Here is a 23,576-nt window from a genome sequence, read left to right on the forward strand (position 1 = left end):
CAAGCAACAAGGACAATAATAATTTTGATTCAAGTGATTCAAATGAAGATTTTTATTGCGAAAATGAACATGCGAATGAAGAAAATACTACAACAGATTTAGTAAGTAAACAAACTAAGTAAATTTAAATTACAAAGTATTAATTTTAGTTGCACATTTTAGGATGACCCTTTGTTCGATGGCAGTCACGTGACCAAAAAAGAAAGCTTGCTTTTAATAATGGCATACATTTTGCGATTTGGAACATCTGAAGAAGCCACAACGAGTCTCTTGGAACTAATTCGCTGGCATTTGCCTATGGGTTGTAATACGACTTTCCCCACAACGAAGTATTTATTCTTTAAAAATTTTAGGGGGTCAAATTCATTCGTGCAACCACATTTTTATTGTACGAAATGTGAAGAAAATTATTTAGGTCAAATTTGTGACGATGATAATTTGTTTTGTAATATTTGTAGTACATCTCTTGAAATTGATACTCTTTTAAAAAATGGTAATTATTTTTTAGAGTTTGATATATATAGCCAAATTAAAAATGTGCTCGAACTAATAAATCCAGATTTTAATCAAAAAGAAAGCCATTTCGACGTGTCAGACATAACCCAATCTTTAAGATATAAAAAAAAAATAACGGCAAAAACTGATTTATCGGTTACGTGGAATACTGACGGTGTACCAGTTTTCGAGTCCTCTAAGTTTAACATCTGGCCAGTTCATTTAACTATTAATGAGCTACCAATTAAAATTCGGGATCGGAATACTTTAGTTGCTGGCCTTTGGTTTGGATATAACAAACCAAACATGAATTGTTTTTTAAAACCTTTTGTCAAGACTATGAACAAGCTCTCTAGTGAAGGATTAAGGTGGACCAGAAAAAACACTGTGTTAGTTAGATCAAAAATTTTCCCTGGGCCTTGCACTGTCGATACAATCGCTCGAAGTCAAATGCTCAACATGACCCAATTTAATGGAGAATACGGGTGCACGTGGTGTCTACACCCAGGTGTCATAGTATCTACGGGCACTAAAGGGGGGCATGTCCGATCTTACCCATTCATAAATTATGAAAATATAGAGAAACGTACACACAAAAGTGTTTTAAATGATGCAAAAAAATCTGTTGTGACCAAAGAGTATAGTAATGGCGTTAAGGGGCCTTCTGTTCTGTTAGATATGAATCATTTTGACGTTGTACAAGATGTAGTGGTTGACTATATGCATTGTTTATGTTTGGGAGTATTTAAAAATACAACAAATTTGTGGTTAGATTCAAAACACCACCAAGAGGATTATTATATTGGAACCAAAGTTAGCCAATTAGATCAAAAACTTCTCAGTTTTAAAGTTCCAAAAGAATTTTCCCGTAAACCCAGATCGTTTCAAACAAGGGCATACTGGAAAGCTTCCGAATGGCGATCTTGGGCCTTAATTTACTCACCTATTGTTTTAAAAGGAATACTTAAACCACCATACTATAACAACTGGATTGAATTAGTTGAACTTTCGATAATCTTACTATCAAAAACTATTTCAAGTGATATTATATTTCAAATAAGAAAAATGACATCAGATTTCTTATTGGGCTACGAAGTGAATTATGGCTTACAAAATATGTCATATAATGTGCATCTCATTAATCATTTAATGGAATGTGTATCAAATTGGGGGCCCTTGTGGTCATATTCAGCATTCCCTTTTGAATCAAACAATGGGCGTCTCCTCAAACTGTTTAACGGTACACAGTTTGTTCAGTTACAAATTACACAGAAATTTCAATATTTACAGTTCTTACCTTCACTTGTTAAAGAAAATAAGGCATTCTCAAAAAAACCGCATTTGGAATCATTTTTTAATTCGTTAACTAAGTATTATAGTCTATTTCCTTCAACAAAAAATGTTATAAGTAACCAAATAATTTTGGGTAAATCAAATCCAATTTATAAACAAGAGATTAATGATCAGCTTCTATTAGGTCAGAAAATATTTGATCCCTCTACTTTACTTGTTCATAAAAACATAACTTTAAATGGCAATTTTTTTAGCGCAAAATGTAAAAGTAGTAAAGTTGAAAACAATTACATTTTTGTTGAAAGATCTAGAGAAGTAATATATGGCAAAATATACAACATTTATTCCAATAATCAAGGTGGTGTGTTTATGTCTGGTAAAGTTTTAAAAATATTTAGTATAACAGAATTAAAAAAAAAATACCTGCTTTGCCAAATATTTCATAAGGTGGAAGTAACCAATAAATTATTCCTAATTTCATTAAAAGAATGCAGCATTACGAAATGCATTAGAACCAATTGTGATTCTAACGACTATTTGATTGTAATTAAGTTTGTTTTAGAGGGCAATTGATAACTAATTATCTTAAATCTCTTATATTATTTAAATATAATCAGAATTTTTGTATATATTCCTTATAAACCGAACATGTTTTAATAAAGAATTGCACTGAAATTTATTGATATTCAGATTGCAAATTTCAAAATAAATGGAATAAAGAATGTATTTAAAGTGTACCTGTCATTTGTATAAATAATCTGTATTTTATTTCCAAAATATTGGTGAAAACCTGGTTAGCGTGAAGAAAAACAACGAGTTCTCTGAAATCTAAACAACTTTTTTGGCCCAGTTAAACCAAATATTTATTTTAAGTAAATTAATCTGTGAGATTTCTTAAACTGAGTCATTGAGAGGTCCACTTTGAACCTTATCACTTCACTTAGTTATTTTATTTCCAAAATATTGGTGAAAACCTGGTTATGCGTGAAGAAAAACAACGAGTTCTCTGAAATCTAAACAACTTTTTTGGCCCAGTTAAACCAAATATTTATTTTAAGTAAATTAATCTGTGAGATTTCTTAAACTGAGTCATTGAGAGGTCCACAAATGAACCTTATCACTTCACTTAGTTATTTTATTTCCAAAATATTGGTGAAAACCTGGTTAGCGTGAAGAAAAACAACGAGTTCTCTGAAATCTAAACAACTTTTTTGGCCCAGTTAAACCAAATATTTATTTTAAGTAAATTAATCTGTGAGATTTCTTAAACTGAGTCATTGAGAGGTCCACTTTGAACCTTATCACTTCACTTAGTTATTTTATTTCCAAAATATTGGTGAAAACCTGGTTATGCGTGAAGAAAAACAACGAGTTCTCTGAAATCTAAACAACTTTTTTGGCCCAGTTAAACCAAATATTTATTTTAAGTAAATTAATCTGTGAGATTTCTTAAACTGAGTCATTGAGAGGTCCACAAATGAACCTTATCACTTCACTTAGTTATTTTATTTCCAAAATATTGGTGAAAACCTGGTTAGCGTGAAGAAAAACAACGAGTTCTCTGAAATCTAAACAACTTTTTTGGCCCAGTTAAACCAAATATTTATTTTAAGTAAATTAATCTGTGAGATTTCTTAAACTGAGTCATTGAGAGGTCCACTTTGAACCTTATCACTTCACTTAGTTATTTTATTTCCAAAATATTGGTGAAAACCTGGTTATGCGTGAAGAAAAACAACGAGTTCTGTGAAATCTAAACAACTTTTTTGGCCCAGTTAAACCAAATATTTATTTTAAGTAAATTAATCTGTGAGATTTCTTAAACTGAGTCATTGAGAGGTCCACTTTGAACCTTATCACTTCACTGGCTTAGTCATTTTATTTCCTTATATTGCTATACAACTCAAATATTTTTTATAAAATCGTAAAATGTTTTTTCTAGCATATAATATACAATTTAAATTTAATATGAAATATATAATATAAAATAATATAAAGATAATCGCTTTTAGACCTTCTCAAAGATATTATTTAATATAAAATTTCTCACTAAATGTCTTTAAATTTTCTTAAGATTCACTTAAGAACCTGTAACAGGAATATTCCTTTGAAAATCCTACAGGCTGCCTACTAAGATATTACTACAAATCTCCTACGAAATTGAATAGGACCTATTTCCTTCAAAACCATTAAGAAAGCATCCATACAATTTCCTGAGAATTTCTTAAGAAAAGCTTTAAGATATTTTCCTTTCATAAATTTAAAGAATGTCTCCAAAAGTGTTCCTAAGAATTCTTTAAGAAAATATAAGTGTCATTTTTCCTTTAAAAATATATTTTTTTTTACTTTCTATTCTTTAAAATTGCTGTAGAATTTTGTTAAGAATTCTTAAGAAATAAATTCCTTTAGTTAAGTTCCTTAGAGCCCCATAGGACCCTATAGGATTTTCTTAAGATTTCTAAAGAAAGTTTTTGTAAGGGATTTAAGATCCTACAATTAAACATTGGTAACAATTAACTCTTAAACCAAACAACTAACTCAAATGATATTGGCGAGGGTAAAACGAATAAAAATACACTAATCGCAACGGTATAAATATACGAAGCGGAATGAACTGTCAGCCTCGTGGGGATCTGTTTTTAACCTCTTTCTAGGCTGGATAACCCTCTTTTTCCCCGCTTTTTCAAAATACCTTCCACGTGAAAATTAGAGAAAAACTGGCAAACAATTTCTTTACTCGCCTATTAGAACGGTTATAAATCCGCCATCATCGAAAATGGCCACCAAAATTAAGAATCCTCTACATAACCTTGGATGTAATTATCTGATTGGTTCGTGATATATCTTAAAAGGGAGATTAGGGCACTCGACACGATTTGTTTTCTATGCGTACTAAATACTTCAGCCACTGGCTGGTAATAGCGTCTCCTTCCTATCTAGTTTTCGACGGAAACCAAACGAGGGTGTAGAAATAGCTTTTGGTCGCTAATAAACACGACTTCAAACAACCACTCTTATAGCTAGGCTCCTCTAACAAGCGCCTTCTAAGAAGAGGTAGATTTCAAATACCTAAGATCTTGAGACTTGTGGGATATTTTATATACACAGACCACACTATACAAGATTAATATATTTATTTTAGAAATTTACTGTATACTAAAAAATGCAACAATATAAAAATTATAAACCAATTTGGGATTTTAACAACCACAGAAGAATTGCAGGAGAATGAAGCAATTAATGGAGCCTCAAAATTAGGATAATATACTTTGTGGAAGACAATTTATAAGATAGTTTTTATAATTCAATTTAACATTTTACCAACTCCTTAATTTTACCAACTCCTTAATTTTGCTGCTTTCTGCTGGACTTCTAAGGTTCAATGAAATCAATAGAGAGGTTGAACAACTTGATGTCCGAGATAAAACGTACAACCATCGCCTCTTACCACTTTCTTCTTCACGTTTCGGTTTTAGGATTTCTCAAAAATTTAACTAAATTACAATATCATAACTATATTTTGGTAATTATATTCCCACAGCCCCAAAAAACTCCCAATGTAATGTTGTATTTTATCTCTTGGTTTTGTTACCTAATATATCGTATGCGTTGTCCTCTGCTACTTCTTAAAGGGAGTACATCATTAGTAGGGAAGGTCTTGCTGCCGCCAACATTTACGAGTAAGTATGGAGAGAAGCCAGACCTACTCTGCTAAGGTTATACTCCCTTTAGGAAATTTCCACGTCTCGGGCTTTATAGCGCCAGAAAAATTGACAAACATTGACGACACTTAAAATTATGTATGGTCAGCTCGCTCTCCCGACCTCTCCACGTGGAAGGATTAAATCCGCCATTGTAAGTGCTGTCAAAATTATCAGCAGTTACAATGCCCTTGAAAACCGCGAAGTCCGAATTAATAATATCTAGGGTGTGTATGATATTTCATAAAATCACAAAATTCCAGGAACGCGCCATTTAGTAAAGACTGGAATTTGTCCTTCAGACTGTCGAAACAAGATGCTCACGCCCTAAGAACATGATATTAATCCCCAGGATGCTCGCGCAGTTTCTCTAATACAGGTTTTATCATATGCAACTCATCCTGTTATGAAGAATCCTTGAGTAAACAAAATGTTCCTTACGGAAAGAATCCATTAGTTCAACAGTATAATTGAAATATTAAACCACTTTTGAACTAAAATCAATTATTATTTATATATGATTTCGGATTACAACAAAATTGAAGTTACAGAAATAAATTAACAAAGCAAATGTCCCAATCGAAAATTGGTTAGAAATGCTTTAAGATAAAGGAAAGCTAAAATAAAGTTGAATTTTTAGAACAAAATGGCTAATGGTACTTCCACGATAACATGATTTGCAAAATTTCGACTTACTAGTTGTTAAGGAATTTTATCATAAATATTTGATGTGGTATACCTTCGTTGAAATCATACTGAAATCAGCCAAATATAGATTGGATTAATGACTATTTAAATTTAACATAATTTTAAAATCATTTGCAAGATTTTTTTATTTTAAAATTTTAAATTATTTAGAAGCTAGGATTTCTGTGTGTCCTAACTTTAATTTACATGCATTTTCATTTAAATTAACTACTCAAAAATATTAATATATTACCCCCATGAACAGTCTATAGCTTCTCTTGAAATTCCCACGCTGATATCTTTTCGGTTAGCCCCTTGTAATCAATGGGGCTTTAGTGACCCTTTTAGTACCCTTATTAATTAATTATAACATCTTGTCATATAAGCTTCCGTGAGCTAAATATGCTAAACTGTCATGTGACAAATAAGTAGCGTATTGATGTGAAATAAATGTTTCTTTAAAATAAAATGAAATGTTGCTTTTACGTTACAAGACATTGCTTTAACGAAATAATGTTCAATGCACGCGGTTTTGAAATGTGCTGGACGTTCCGAAAATCATCTGGCACGTGCTCGTTAACTTGTCAAATAAAGATACGTAAGAGATACTTTAAAACAAGTTATTTTATATAAAAAAACCTAGGTATCTGTTTTCAATATGATATGGAAAGTGTAAGCGTTCATGCGAGGAAATCAGAAAGATATCAAAGAATCGATCTACTTACTGCAGATTGAAACAAGCGTACGACGGGCTGGCTAAAGTTTCTATTTGAAATACTGAATGAAAACCAAAACTACACGTCAAATACTGTCAGACAGCAAAAAATTATTAGACAATATACAGGGTGTCCACTAAAAAATGAAACAAGGCGAATATCTCAAAATCTGTTTTAGGTACGAATTTGAAATTTTCGGGTTGCATAGATTGTGTAAGGGGAACAGCTACTATGAAAATGTCGATGAACTTGTCTAGCAAATTTCAATAATGTAACACGAATTGTTTTCGAGTTATTAGCGCTTCTTGCATTTTTCCCTTTTACGACCTTAGTGATTTTAGTAAATATTTTCTCGACTTCCTATTGGTCAAATCTGTTCGGGTAAAAGTAATTTAGACGTAAAACGTGACGTGGAATACGTTTCTAATTGGAACCATCTTTCTAACACTTACGGCTGTCGAGATAATTTTTGAGTGACCTTGAAGACATGGTTCAAGGTCATCGACATTTTCATAGTAGGTGTTCCCGCTACACGCTCTATGTGACCTGAAAATTTCAAATTCGTACCTAAAACAGATTATGAGATATTCGCCCTGGTTCATTTTTAGTGGACACCCTGTATTTTAAATATTTATTAAGTTAGAAGAGACCCCCTATGGACTGTGAGAAGGATGATAAAATACGGGAAAAAGTAGATTAGTCCATAATTAAAAGGGATAATATATCTAAATCCTAAACAAATTTGAAGAAATTAAAAAACTTACTAATAACTCGTACCGATAGGTCTTCGAGCGAATCTCGGATCAAATAGATCTTCGAGTAATAAACTACATAAAAACTAAATAAAATAGCCAGAAATTCCAACGGTAGACCGGTTTCGTTCTATTTGGAACTCATCAGTACCGTGCGGGAATTTCTGGCTATTTTATTTAGTTTTTATGTAGTTTATTACTCGACGATCTATTTGATCCGAGATTCGCTCGAAGACCTATCGGTACGAGTTATTAGTAAGTTTTTTAATTTCTTCAAATTTGTTTAGGATTTAGATATATTATCCCTTTTAATTATGGAGTAATCTACCTTTTCCCGTATTTTATCATCCTTTTAAAATATATTGTCTTATAAAATAAAAAAAGGATTTTGCAACCTCTTTTCACAAACAACTGCACTTGTTCGGCAGATTGAAAGTAAAATAAATTATACATAAAATTAAAAAAGCGCTTTCAAGGATGCCAAGAATTGTTTCCAATTTTAATCGAACTTATTTTCCGGCCTACGGAAGTACCTTTTACCACATTGCTTTCTTTTGTAAACTGTACGCTTAAAGCCTGGTTTTCACTGGGCTAAAAAACGGCGGAAATTGTTCTACGCAAATATATTTCCGGCGGATTTTCCAAGGCTTTTCCGCGGTTTGTAATTTGGCGGTTTCGATAGCGCACGCGCTGAAGATTGTATCTTTACTGACTCACAGAATTAAAATGGACGCCATAGATAGCTCCAATAGCAGTCCACCGATTCATTCATTCATTGTTTTTAAAACATCTATTTGCTTTGTCATATAAAAAAGGAGAAGCGCGAACCTCTTCTATGATTAACTCCTGTTGACTACCACTCTTTTTTTTTGTTTGGAAGTCATCGTGACAATCTGACTAAATTACAATAACAATGTTTATAAACTAAACGCGTCGCTTTTTAGGCCTAACAAATTGAATCAAACCGAGAGTAATGAGCTAGTGACGTCAACGCACGATCTACATTGATTGGTTAGCGCATTGCGTTGCCTTTTAAAAATTCGAAAAATAGAACTTCCATTCCACTCTTGTTCGCGGAATATCGCCAATTCCGCTGTTTTTTAGCCCAGGCTTTAAACCGAAAGGCAAAAGTGAGGCTTCTTCACAAATGTAGGGTTTTTTACGACGATCTTTAAATATTTAGGAATTTCGATTGATTTTATTTTATGAGATTTCGCTTAAGTTTCTGAGCACATCATTTCTGGTTCATGCGCAATTTTGCACTTTCATCACTGATTTAGGATTTCGACCATAGCCCATTAAATAATAATTTAAAAAATAGCCGTAGAAAAAGAACCATTGCCAATTCAAGCACTATAATATTATTTTTCCCATTTTTGAAGCGCTTTCACAGTTAAAATGCCAAAATATTCAAAGTCATTATCCAATATGAATCTAAACGTGTTAAAAGTGTTCAAACCCCAATTTGAGTGCGCTCTTTGAAATTTTAACTTCGGAACTATTTTTTGAGTGGCCTCTTTGAAATTTGCATTTTGCTACTATCTATTCGCGTGTCTATAATATAGACACCCTTGGATTCATTTAACAGGGTAGCCACACATTAGGGAAATCAGGGAATTTGTAAATAGGCCTTAAAATATCAGGGAGAGTTCAGGGAATTTTAAAATATGCCTAAAAAATCAGGAAATGGTCAGGAAATTTTAAGAATTTGTAAAAATTCAGGAATTTAATTTTTATATTGATACGTTTCGAAGGTAATTTTACTCTAGATCTTTTACACATTGTGTGATTATTATTTAGTTCCTTGGCAGTTTTGCTATTTTTTTAATTTTGCAATAACATTTGTACTGAAATATAAATTTATTTGAAATTATTAATGTCTGATAAAAGTAAAATATAAATTTAAAATGTGTCTAATTTTGGCCTTAAAAATGATGGCAAATCTTTTAAAAGGGCCAGGGAATTTGAATCTGAAACAAATAAAGCTAACCCGGTTTAAGTTAAATTTTACAGACCTTTTGTACAGTTCACATAATGTTTCCTGCACCATAATACGAATATTCTTAAAAATATTTCTCTGGTTAACCTGAAACAAAGAGCTTTGTTTAAATCGATTAACTTTGTTTTGATTTTCAAACAAACGTTACCCGTATTTATATTGGAAAACATGTCAGATTGAAAAATTGTTCTGTGTTAATTTGTTTATCTAACCTTTTTCTAAACACAAATCCGGTGAGCGGCATCGATTATCGATTTACACTTTGAAGCTTGATTTACCCTAAAATTCTTAACCACCTAAAATCTTAAAAGACCTTGTAAAGGGGTTTTTCTTCGAGTTCTTCGGTTCCCTCTTTCCATAAAAACTTGTCTAGGTTAACGGTAATAGTAGTTGTAGGGAGCTGTGGTCTCGCGTGGCGTGAAGGTCTTGCCCCCACCCTCCTACACATTTAAACCCGGCATACTGTTTAAAGGCATTATAAGTCGCTTGATGACTTTGGCCTAAGGTGGTGCCTTGGGTATTAGCCTATCTGATTACTTTTTTTCTTTTATTAAATCGAAGATAAGCTGGGAATATACTCCACACAGATGCGTAAAGAAATTCATTGGACAAGTGGAAAGAAGTTTCAAAAACTCGTTCTAACGAACACCTTGTGGACGTTATAATAAAAAATATCTGAAGCTTTTAAACATTAAATCTTTCGATTACACTTTTGCAATCAAACTATAGGGGCTAACCTGTACACCGATTAATCATACTCAACACTGATAAAGGTACATAGTCTAAAGACTACACGTAATGTCATTAGTACAGTCAAAGGTACGGGCTTGTACACCGATTACGCGGAGTGACTAGCCCCTCGCAATAAAATAAAAGACAAGAAAGCTTCGATATAAATATGTCACTTATAGGACCTCTATCTCTATTTAAAACGGTCGCAGAAGATACATCATAGCGCAGTTATAGTTAAAAAAATGTTATTTTATTCATGGTTAAACCAATAGACTAAAATCATTCTTCTGTATAGACTTGTATGCAATGCATTTTAAATCGGGTTTATCATTGTGAATTTTAAATAGGCGTTGGTTTTTTCTATCATCTATATACTGATGTTTACATACTGTTCTAATTAAAAATGCTGACTCTTAACGGATGTTTCTTAAACTGTTGTTGCTGACATGTCAGACTCAGACATAATGTGAAACTAAGCGTTAATTTATAAAACCTTTTTATAATACATTAAGTGTATTCTCCTATTTATTTAAATTGTAACACCTTGTATAAAGTCAATAGATAAACCGATAGATAAACCGATAAAACAATATTAACATTAACGAGTCCAAATCAAGTTTGATTAAATTATGTATCTTTTCTTGTGATATTTTTAAATATCGTTGCCTTTCGTTTTTGAATTAGTAATACTTGTGCAAGTAGCTAGAATTGCATCATTAGGTCTTCCTGAAATACGACTAATCTCGAACAGATTTGCATCGGCGATGTTCAGGTACTATCAAACCAATTCTGTGATTAAATAATATCTTCGAACCATTGATATAAAACATTGTGTTAGTTAAAGCTAAAACTATAGTAAGCAAAGACACATATTAGAATCATTTCAAATCAACTAGTCACGCATAAAACCTAATGAAAATGGTTCAAGGCTTACCTTTTCCGATTATATTTTAAAATATTCACATTCTTTGGTTTGAGTAGTCGTTTACAGATTTGAAAGCCCTAATTATCAAAAACAAATGGACTTGGCAATACTGTATTGTTTAGTTTCAATTCATTTTATGGGATCTCGGATAGGCTCACTAGTTTTAACCCTAGTTTATACCCGTTATAGAACTGTAAGTTAATGCCGAGGGGTAAGACAGACTCAGATAATCTGTACACCGAGTTCCTGCATTTAGCACTGTTAAAGGTACATATTTTCAAGAGTTCGCGAGTTCCATTTAGCACTGTCAAAGGTACGGCAGTGTACACCGAGTTCGCAGAGTATCTTACCCCTCGGTTAATGCCGAAATATATAAGGAAATTGAACTTTATCTGGAAAGCGTACTTCAACAGGCACGATATATTTCCGATTTTTAAATTATTTGGTCCACTTAAAAAGTTTTAAAATACAAAACTGTTTATATTTAGTAATATAAAAGATATCTGATAAGTTTATGTATAGAAAATTCATTTTCCGGTAGAAAAATTATCGAACTTTATTCTACTTAGATGACTTTCATTGTTATAGAAAAATATGCACGCCATTTCTTTCAACAAACAACCGTTCCGATTATTGGGATTATCGATTTATGTCAACTAGGCTAGATACGGTCGCTGGATGAACTACTTTCGTTCAACAGTGTTTCACCGGTCTTTTCAAACTATCATTAAGTTAAGGATCTATTAATGCTAACTAATAATAATCAGCTAGGCTAATACCTAATGCACCACCTTAGGTCCAAGTCATCTAGCGACTTTTAATGCGTTTAAACAGGTGGCTGAGTTACAATGCGTAGGAGAGTGGTGGCCATCCATTCATACCACGCGAGCCAACAGCTCCCTACACTCACAATTACCGTTAACTTCTACAATTTTTTATGAAAGGGGAAACCCCTCTAACTATTGGGGAGATAAATAAAGTAGTTCTGAGTTTACAGAAATAACTTCAACATTAGCCACTTAGCGAATTTTCAATGAAACTGTAATTTTGTTTTATTTTTTTTTCAAACACCGATTAACATTAAGTAAGTCTAAACCATGCTAGCTTACTTTGTGAAGTTAATACATACACTTTCCGGTAGCAAGGAAATGCATTAAAGTAAAACAATTATTAAAAATGTTGAAAAGTTTTTTATAAATAAAAAGTTCTAAATTTTCTTACCTCTCCGAGGGGACAAAGTCCCCTAGGAGGGGTTATACAATCACCGTGTCTGTCTGTCTGTGTGTCTCTCCTGAGAACGCGTTCGCATCATCCGTGCAAAGGTTAATCATTGCGTACGCAGTTTCTCGAAGGGTTGGCAAAACCACCGTGTAACGGTGAGCGTTAACGGATTGATTTGAGTTTGGGTTTGGGTTTAGTTTGGATCGGCTTTTTTTCGTCAACACTCACCGTCGCGACAGTTTTAATTCAGTTTGATTGGATATTTCGTTATTGTAATGTTTATGTGTAGGTTGTGAATGTTGAGTTCGTGTTATGGCGGTTGTGGGTGTTGAGCTTGTTGTGATTGTGTTTTCTCTCCAACTTCTTCTTAATGACTTTGGGACGGACCGAGTGCTGAGTGTTATGCCACCTCTCACCGTCCAATGGCAGGGTTTCCACCAGTTGTACACGGCATTCGTCTTAGTATCAATTTGCCAGAGATTTACTCTAACCACTCAGCCACCAACGCTTGTTATGTTACGGTTTTTTTTTCTAAAAAACAGCATTGGCGAATGTCCTTTACAAAGTTATAACGTTAGGTACTATAAATTAATCTACATTATTATAACCAGGCGAGTCGTCGCCTGGTTATATATAGTTACCTCGACTTTTAACATTAAACACGTTGCCTTCACGCTATGGGAAAGTTAAGGGAAAAAGTAGGCGATTTGGGTGGTGAGATGCCATTTTGTTTTTTTACTATAGTAATATTTTTCACGCGGGTACAGGTAAAAGGGGTTGTTGTATAGTGGTAAAAGTTTTAAAGGAACTTCGATTATAGTTTCATTGAGTGCCTTTGCTATATAATTTCTATTTAATTTAAATAGAAAATTTATAATTAATTTTCTAAAAATATTTAATATTTCCAGATAAATACAAATAGGTCTCACCAGATGGCGGTAACATTTTGGTCAGAAATTTTAACCTTGTTGTGTTAGCCTCTTTTTCTGACTTTGGTCCATGAAAAATAAAATAAAATGGCGTCCATATGCGATGCATAAGCTCGAGAATCGTAAGCCTTGGTCTTTTAGTAAAAAAATATGTGATATAAAAATAAGCACTTACCGGTGTAAATTGTAGTGTAGTGGTTATAGGCGATAGATTTCATCGTAATGTGGTAAGTTCGAATCTAACAAAGGCGAAAATTGTTTAATGAGTGTCATTAGGATGTTCGAATCCAATCCGGGTCAGTACGAATGTTTTAAATAAATATTAAATGTAATGAAATTAATATATATGTAAAAGATTTTATTTTAAATGTAATTTAATTATTTTAAATGTAATTTAATTATTATAAATGTAATTAAATTATTATAAATGTTATTAAGTTATTATAAATGTAATTCTTTGAATATTTGTATGCTCTCATGCACTTTCAAGTTAAACTTTGTGTGGCGTTGGTAGCTCCTACTGGATTGGCTGCTCATAACATAGGAGGAGTTACTCTGCACCGTTTGCTAATGCTACCTGTCCAACGTGGCAGAACTGCGAAATATTACAAATTAGGTCCAGACACTTTGTAGATAATGCAGAACAGTGGCGTAAATATGGCCCCCGCAGCCCCACGGTGCGGGGAGGGGGGGGGGGCGTAGTTCCAGGGGTCCCATTTTTAGTTCGTTTTATAACCTTGCTTTTGTTCTATCACGGCACGAGCTTTTCAGTCTGTAGGAAAATATTCGCGGTCATCATTTCCGATAAATCGGGGATAATTATAAATGAAGAAAGTCAAGAAACTTCATTAGCAGAGTTTCTTAAAAACGTGTGCAGGGGTGGCGAAATGGGGTACGCAACTGTGTACGGGTGCAAAGATTTTTGGAGGCGCAAATTTTCTAGTTCTATTAGGTAAACATTTTTTTTTATTTGGCGCAGTGGCGGTGTTAGGAAGTAGTCTTATTTTTAATAATATAAAATAAATGCATCTGTATTAGTATTATTACGCTTCCCTGAGTACAGCGGCTACTAACGTAGTAATAACCGTCGATGGAAGTTGCTCCGATTCCGTCGAAGTTTTAGCCGATCGTGTTCAGTTTTTAAATTAACGGAAACGGATTATTCGGATAGTTTTTCTCTTTACTGTGTTCACTCATTTGACACATTAAAGTTTGTAAGTTTTTTCTTTTCTATATTTTATATTACTTCATTATTTTACGTGACATTGATAATACATATTGTAAATTGGTAACCAAGCTTATTAATCTTGAATTAACCCTTTTAAATCGAAAATCTTACATAACCTAAAGTGAAACTGAAACTATCGTTTCCCTCAAACGTTCCATATTTTTTATGATGTAGTAGTGTGCACGACCACGCAAGACGACATAATATTTGTTTAGGTAATACCATAAGTCTATATTATTGTTTCATAAGTTTGTCACTTTGGGGAATATTTTACTGAGAGCTAGTAACGGAGTGACGTCATCACAAGTAGAAAATCTCCCTCTAGCTAGGCGCTGTGAAAGACTACGTGTGACGCAAAATGGCGACGAAGCCCGTAATGCAGGCTGTCTTGTGAATAGCTCTCAGTAAACTTTAGCATGTGAAGAATAGGAAGTGTCACACTTATGTAAAAATATTATACACTTATGGTAATACCATAAGTAACATAATACCCCTAAGTATGATACTTGTAGCCTTGCTCATGCATTTTTACCTCTCCGAGGGGACAAAGTCCCCTAGGAGGGGTTATACAACGACCGTGTCTGTCTGTGGGTGGGTCTGTCTGTGGGTCTGTGGGTCTGTCAGGCCTGCGAACGCGTTCGCATTTTCGGTGCAAAGTGTAATCACTGCGTACGCAGTTTCTCGAGATCTCTGCGTTCGCAGTTGCTAGTAATTAGGGAACAAAGTCGAAAAACCGTGTTTGCAAAACCACCATGGGACGGTGAGCGTTAACGGATTAATTTGCAGTCAGGGTTGGTTTGGTGGTTTTTTTTCGTCAACGCTCGCCGTCACGACAGGTTTAATTCAGTGGTTTGGATATTTCGCTATTGTAATGTTTATGTGTAGGGTGGTAATGTTGTGTTATTGTTATGACATTTGTGGGTGTTGAGTTTGTGGTGTGTATGTACGGGTGGTATCTCTCCAACTCTTTCTTATTGACTTTTGGGACGGACCGAGTGCTTAGTGTAATGCTACCTCTCAACATCCAATGGCAGGGTTTCCACCAATTGTTCACGGTATTCGTCTTAGTATCAATTTGCGATCGCATCGGGCGGGTTTCGAACCCGAGACCGCCTGTTTGACAGGCGGACGTTCTACCACAGAACCACCGACACTTATTACGTTTCATTGAAAATTAGACCTTCAGCTTTATCGAAAGCGTATTTAATAGAGTATGAAATTTTGGTTTAATTGAAATAGAGCAAGATTTCGTGGAAGATTTAAATTATTGCATCGAAGAAATTCTAATTTAGCGATTTCTCATTTGATTAAAAACAAATGCGTCACCCAGGTTTCGAACCCGGGCCGTTCAGTTAGGCAGTCGAGCGCTCTACCACAGAACCAACGATAACTTCAAGCTATATTGCAAATAAAACACTCATTGTAAGCATAATAGTTAACAAAGTCTTGAATTTTTTTACGAATGAAATTGTGAAGGCCTAATGCGGTTTTTTTACGAAAAAATTATAAAGACTTAATCTTATTTAATATAATAAGTTGCTTTATTTCAATTTGGTACTTTTGTTTGGGGTTTTTTTAATGAATGGAGTTAAAGATTTTTTTCTTCTATTATTTGATGTTTTATTTTTGCGGTTGTATATTTGTTTTATCTTTTATTCTTTTAAAATTATTTACTTCTTCCGCAAAATGGTTCATTTTTTGGAGGAACCTTTTTACTTATTTTTTGTGTATTAATGTTTTGAGAACCTTTACGTTTGGGAAAGGATAATTTTTGACGGAACCTTCAAAGTGTATACGTCGCATTTTCAAAAAATTTAATGGTCAAATCTTGTTTTAGCGCAGTCAGCAGATAAGATAAAGGGTAGAACCCGTTAGTTTTTTGTAATTTATTTAGTTTTTTCAGTCGTATATTCTTATCTATTAGGTTTAGCGTATTGGTTTTCAAGCTTAATAATTCATTTATTAACAACATATCAAGTTGGTCTGGTTTTCAACTCGGTCGTAATTTATTTTAATGTTTTCTCGGCTGATTAAGATGTTTAATGCAGTTCATCAATTGGGTTCGTTTGTGTTTATTTATAAAGAACCCTAACTATTCCCTCTACGGTCATTTATTGATATACGTATAGTCTAGTGGCTTTCTGTGCTTTGTGAATCGTAAGTTTTTCGCTTCTTGTTAATAAGTTTTTTGGTGGTGTGGATATTTGGATATCTACGATTCCTAATGCAGTCATTGATATCCTGGGTGTGCGAGTCATTATATGATATTGGAAATTGGACGGTTTTGGTCTTTTTCATGCGGTATGTGTCACAACGTCAACCGGATGGTTCCGACAGTCTACGAGTCGTCCACTACCAGATATCTACGGTATCTTGATCGGGCGAACGTTGAAATAAAATGAGCGTTAACTATGCGGCAAGTATTTCGTAAGCGACAAAAATACAAATACCCTCTGTAGATATTTCTTTCATTAAAATTGGCTTCGTATTATATTTAACTGCTAAACTTGTACCGTAAATAGGGTTAAAGTCAATTGTGCATTGTTTTAGTACGTCTAACTCACTGTTGTAACTACTTAATTTATAATATTCTGAATAAATTAATCTCGGTTGTTTCATCTCGATTATTTTAATTCAAATTAAAATTTTATACCGGGCGGGATTGAACCGGGATTACGTTATTAGTAAATAACTCTGAATTGGGGAGATATAACTTTGAGGGTCATCTCGAGAAATTAATACCGCTAGTTGTATTTTAATTTTGATTGTGTTGAGCTTTTGGGCGGTATTGTTGGCTTTAATTATCATTTTTTCGTGTGAAGTGGTTTAAAGAAGGTTTTCTGTGTTGTTATATCGTAAGCGATAAAAATACAAATACCCTCTGTAGATATTTCTTTTATTAAAGTTTGCTTCGTATTACATTTAACTGATAAAATTATTCTGTAAATAGGGTTAAATTCAATTGTGCGTTGTTCTAGTTCGTCTAACTCACTGTTGTAACTACTTAATTTATAATATTCTGAACAAATTAATCTCGGTTGTTTCGTTTCAATTATTTTAATTCAAATTAAAATTTTATACCGGGCGGGATTGAACCGGGATTACGTTATTAATAAATAACTCTGAATTGGGGAGATATAACTTAGAGGGTCATCTCGAGAAATTAATACCACTAGGGACAATGCTTCCGAGGAGAGGTATATTTTGGCTTGCCAACTTGTTTATTACTACATCCTTTCTTCACCAACGATAAATCAGAAAAACGACTAGCAACTCTGTAACACGGAAGTTTTATACTCTTTGGGATTCGATTTTTTTTATTGGTCATCGAAAAGGAGTCGGAGTTCAAATTTAGCCAATCATATAGCGCTACAAAATATTATGAAGTACCAAAAAATGTAAGAAATAAAATAACCGTTTTGGTAGTCGGCTTATTAGGCCTAACTCTATCTGAAAATTATACCTAAATACTAAATATTACATAGTCATTTTCAAAGTTGTAACTGAAAAAATATTTTTATTGCGTAATTAGCAATTGTAAAAGTTATTCCAGAAGTTTTAAAAAGGTTAATTCTTACATTTTAATTCATCAATTCATTTTTATTTTGATCGCAGCGGACAAAACCAGGCATTCATCCAGGTACAAAATACAAATATATTCAAATTATAAGAGTAAAAATCTGGAAGAAATTGTAATCAAATATTCGTAAACTAAATGAGAAACCTTTTTTACATTAAACACGTAACAAGCTGAGGGTTTTTTAACGTCTGCAGTATTTGGTGCGTAACATTGATAAACTTCAATGAGATTGATCTTCTCAATATACTACACTAGTGATCCACAAATTTCAAGTTGTTGGTGAATTTCTAATATAATACCATTTGCCCGATATAAAGATTTAATATTGTTGGGGAAAATACATACAATTTCTTTAATTTCTTCCATTGTTAAAGTTTCCGTGGCGAAAACGAAATTAGTGCAGATATACGCCTTAAGCCTAAAAATTACTGTTTTCAAAACCGCGGGAATCACGTTCCCGGAAGTTGGGTTAGATTAGTTAATGCCGCCGCTACCGAGTGGCGCTATTTCTAAAAATTTTGGACGTCACTGTGAAGGAAGGATGCAGTAGAAAATTTTCCTAATGTCATACTTAGGGGTATTATGTTACTTATGGTAATACTAATCTACCGTTATACAGGGTGTTTTGAATTGCTCTGACTGGGCATTTTTTTCAGAAACTGCAAGAGATAGTTTTCGAAATTTTCAGGGTATTATTTCTAGTGTGGGATCGTTTTAAATCCTTAATTTCAGAAAAATCGAAAATCATTTCGGGTTTTTGTAAAAAATATTTTTCACCGGTAGTTGCAAGAAAAAAAGTATCGATGAGAAAGTTGTAGAGTGCTGTCGAAAATGTTCAAAGAAATTGGTTTCATTGGAAAAGAACAATATTACACGAAGATATGAGCTGATGAAAAAAAAGCTAACCATAGGGGCCAATAGCCTTCGCATTTTTGTACGTAAATGAAAGAAATAACATTAAAAGATTAAATTCCTTAAAAAAAGTACATATAATTTACCAAAATGCCAATTTAGGCCTACAGTAGACCTAAAAACGTATCAGTAGGCCAACTACGCACAAAGGTCAAGTTTTCAATTAGTATTGAATGTGAAACCTTTTTTTCAACCATTCTCTAACGTTTATTGAGTCTCATCAACATGCCACTAAATTATTCTCGTGATCAGCGTGCTTTTATGTTCGAGATATTTTATGGTGAATCCAATCGTAACGCGCATAGGGTTAGTGAATTGTTCAGATAGAAGACCAGGCCATAACATGGTTATTGGAGCTGTTCGTGACTTTCAAGACTTACGGAAACATCAATCCCAGATTTCGTGGACCAGGTCGTCAAGACATCAACATGGAAGACACCGTTCTAGCCTATTTTGTTGCGTATCCTCGAGCAAGCGTCGGAGGTACAAGCTACGATCTCGGGTTATCGACGAATTACGAGTGGACCACTCTTCACAATCAAAACTTCCATCCGTATCGAGCGACCCTCCACCAAGCTCTGCACGAAGGAGATATGGAACGTAGATTTGATTTCTGCAACTGACTAATAACCATGTCTAATGAGAACCCAAATTTCATCAATCAAATGCTGGTGAACGACGAGTGTTCCTTTGGGAGAGGTGGGCCTTTCAACCATCAAAACGCCCACATGTGGTGTGACTAAAATCCTCACTGCTGTTTCCTCACCATCATCAACAACTCCAACTCAATGTTTGGGCGGGTTTGCTCGGGGATCGAGTTATTTGCCCATTTTCCCTCCCAGCTCGTCTTAATGGACAAGGCTTTTGCAGAACGAAATAGCATTGTAACCCGGCCACCTGAATTAATGGCTTCAAAAGTCGCTTGATGACTTAGGCCTAAGGTGGTGAATTGGGTATTAGCCTAGCTGATTATTTTTTTTATTCCGCTGGAAGCTTACAGACAGATGTGGTACCAACATGACGGCGCACCACCCCACGTACCAAGATGTGTAGTGGAGAATCTTAACGAGTTCCCTCAGCGTTGGGTTGGCAGGAACGGTCACGTTCGATGGCCTGCGAGGTCTCTGAACCCAACTCCGATGGACTTTTTCTTGTGGGTGTTCATCAAAGCACAAGTTTACGGGATGCCCGTTGAGAATATCGAAGATTTGCGTCACCGAATCATTGCAGCCTTCGAACTTGTCACTCGTGATATGATCAGACCCTCGTTTCAAAACACGCTTCATCGTGCCCAAACATGTATCGCGGCAAACGGAGGTATCAAAGAACCTCACTTGTAAAATTCTTATGCTTATTCAAATTTAATGTTCAATTAAATCTTTCAGACATTTCTTTCATTTTTTTCAAAAACCCGAAATTATTTCCGATTTTTCTGAAATTTAGGTATTAAAGCGATCCCACACTAGAAATAATACCCAACTCTATCTCTTGCAGTTTCTGAAAAAAATGCCCAGTCAGAGGAATTCAAAACACCCTGTATATAAGCCGTTTTAGTTCTTACTTATTCTAAGTTTCTACAGAAAATATGTTGGAAGAATATAATTTGAAACCCTTTATAGTTATTATCTAAACCGAAAATTCAAACACGTGCAAACAATTTTATTCTGTTTAAATACATAGCCAGTGAGTCCTGCCCTGAGTTACATTTTCATAGCTAGGAGGCATCTACGAATCAAATTTCGGGGCTGTTTTCGCTTTTCGGGAAGGTTGGGAGAAAAGGAAAGGTGGTGGAAGTATTGCTTTGAAAGTGCTAAATCCCCAAAACCCTCCTTAAATACGCCATATTGTTTATTACTAGAAAACAAAAGTCTCGCAAAAAGAGTCATATAAGGGGGCCCCAAAGAGTTTCGCGGGGGGGGGGGGGGGGCGAGGACCTTAGTTACGCCACTGATGCAGCACTGGGCCTTTTGAAGCTACTAATAATTGATGCGTTTTCTATGGTATCTTCGGCTTCGCTAGCTTATATCCATTTAAGATTATGTGAGATAACTGGTAAAGAAAAACCGTTCGGTGGCATTTCCATTTTGGCTTTCGGGGATTTGTTGCAATTACAACCCGTTAAAGGGGATCGGGTATTTTCTATGCTTACTCATATAGAAGCTCTTAAACTTATTGGCTCAGTTGGTCGATTCAATTTATTTCGTCAGTGTTTCAAATTTGATGAGTTAACAATTAATAAAAGACAGAAGGGAGACTTTGCCTACGTAGAAATGTTGAGTAGACTGAGGGTTGGGAAGATCACTTCTGAAGATGTTGATCTTTTGAATACGCCTCATTCCAAAAGCAGACAATATTGAGGAGGTTGCCAGCTATTATGATAAATTGTGCAAATAAGGTAAAAAACCTGTTTGTCTGTTACAAACCATCAACATGTGCAATGACATAAACAGTGCTATGCTTTAAAAATGTGTTAATCCTATTTTAGAAATATTGAGTGTGGATAAGGCCTATGGGCAGCGAGAAATGCATAAAACATTTAAAGAGCAGCTTGGGAAGCTTGAAAGCAATTTATCAGTGACCGCAGGATTAGAATCCAGACTTCTGCTTTGCCTAAATGCACGTATTATGTTAAGGATAAATCTTGATATGGACAAAGGACTTGTTAATGGAGCCATGGGTACTGTAAATGGGTTTAAAAAGAGTTCGAATGGATTTATTTCACGATTATTGGTTTATTTGATAATCATACCATTGAAGAAACAATTTAAATGTGCTTTGATAAATATCGGACCGAGTGTCTTTCAAAGTGGCATGGCATACGTTGCTCTTTCGAGAGTCACATCTTTGTATGGCCTTCATTTGCTTGATTTTGATGCGTCTAAAATATATCCTGATTGTAAAGCAATAGTTGATTATAATCGCCTAAGAATTGAGTTTAGGCCTGATTTACCACAAATAACCTTTAATCTAAAAAGATCAGCAAAAACAATCTTACCCGTGTCAATAACGGCATTTGAACAAACTGGGAATGAAATGGATTTGGGTATTGAAGCTGTTGTAAGCAATGAAGCTGGTCCCTCCAAGGCTAGAGTGCCTAAATCTGTAAGTGCTATAATATTCCTAAAGGTAATTCACTTTTGGTTATTAAAGGATTTTTGAATAACGATAACTCCTGCTATGCTATCTCCACTTTACCAGCTTTTTTCCAAATTCCAGAATTTGTCAGAAGCATTCGATAAAAAGTTATTTATCCAGGACCAGCAAATGTTGCATTGCAACAATTGCTGCATCAGAGGGAAGATCCTGATATTTCACTTTTAGGAACTTCTATTGTCAGGGGTACACTTGATGTACAATTTCATAGACCCACTGGAATTTTTGATTAATCTGTTACGAAAACTTGAAGATTAAAATGTTCTTATTGATAATTTATTTTCATGTCGTATGCAGTATCAAAGTAGATGTCCAAATTGTCCTAATGATAGAGTTTATAATCAGCAACCTCATGATGGTAATGTTTTCTTTGTTAATGTATTAGCTGATAAAAAAAACTTTTAAAAAGTTTTAATGAATTGTTGGACTACTGGGAGTTGTTTAAACACCCTTGTGTTCAGTGCCAAAATAAAGTGAAAGAACGTCGAATGATTTTGTATTCTTCTAGTAAATATTTAAATTTGAATTTGGTCCCCGTATATTGTAGTTTCTTATAATGCATTTAGGGTTAAGTTTTGTTGAAAGTTTACAACTAATCATCTATAGGACTAAGAGTTACTGATTAATTGTTTAGCTTGCTTTGACTAGACAACAATATTTTACTTCACAAACACTACTAATTATTCATATACTAAATGCTGTTGTAACAATCAAGAAAGAAAACGTTTTTCTACTGTAAAATTAGTGGTATAACAATGCAAAGCAGATATCATTGGACCAGTGCCGTATATTTTACTAACCCGTGGGACTGTGGGGACTGAAGAATATGAAAGATCTTGTAAAAATATTTTGTTGATGGGAGTAGTGGCATAATTCTTCGTATCAAATGGCTAGATAGCAGTTTATTTCAAATCATTCATTCCTGTATAATTCACTGTTCAATTACTGCCAAATATTCATCTACTAAGTCAGTAAAGGTTTCGTGCGGCTACATAACTGGAATTGCTATACAATGTAAAGCAGCTGTCATTGGACTAGTGCTGTATATTTGTCTAACCCATGGGACTGTGGGGACCGGAGAATAAAAGAGACCTTGTAAATATATTCTCTTGGTCGGAGAAGTGGTGTACTTCTTTGATATCCAGTGGCCGGAGACCAGTTTATTTCAAGTCAGTAAGTCCATACGACATCAATGGAATGGATACACAATGATTAGCAGATGTCATTGGACTAGCGCCGTATACTCGTTTTTT

General features: G+C 34.2%; 1 protein-coding gene across 1 annotated transcript in view; it reads right to left on the reverse strand.

Annotated features, from left to right (window-relative positions):
• Window positions 1-23,576, reverse strand: part of LOC149957328 (uncharacterized) — a 44,616-nt gene that overhangs the window by 15,441 nt on the left and 5,599 nt on the right. Inside the window, exon 3 of the mRNA XM_090166971.1 lies at window positions 6,186-6,244. Within this exon, the coding sequence (XP_090023097.1) occupies window positions 6,186-6,244 (59 nt within the window). The remainder of the gene's footprint in view (window positions 1-6,185; window positions 6,245-23,576) is intronic.

Source organism: Leiobunum rupestre, chromosome 2, assembly GCF_980474605.1.
Source record: "Leiobunum rupestre chromosome 2, qqLeiRupe1.1.hap1, whole genome shotgun sequence".
NCBI classification, from domain to species: Eukaryota; Metazoa; Arthropoda; class Arachnida; order Opiliones; family Sclerosomatidae; genus Leiobunum; species Leiobunum rupestre.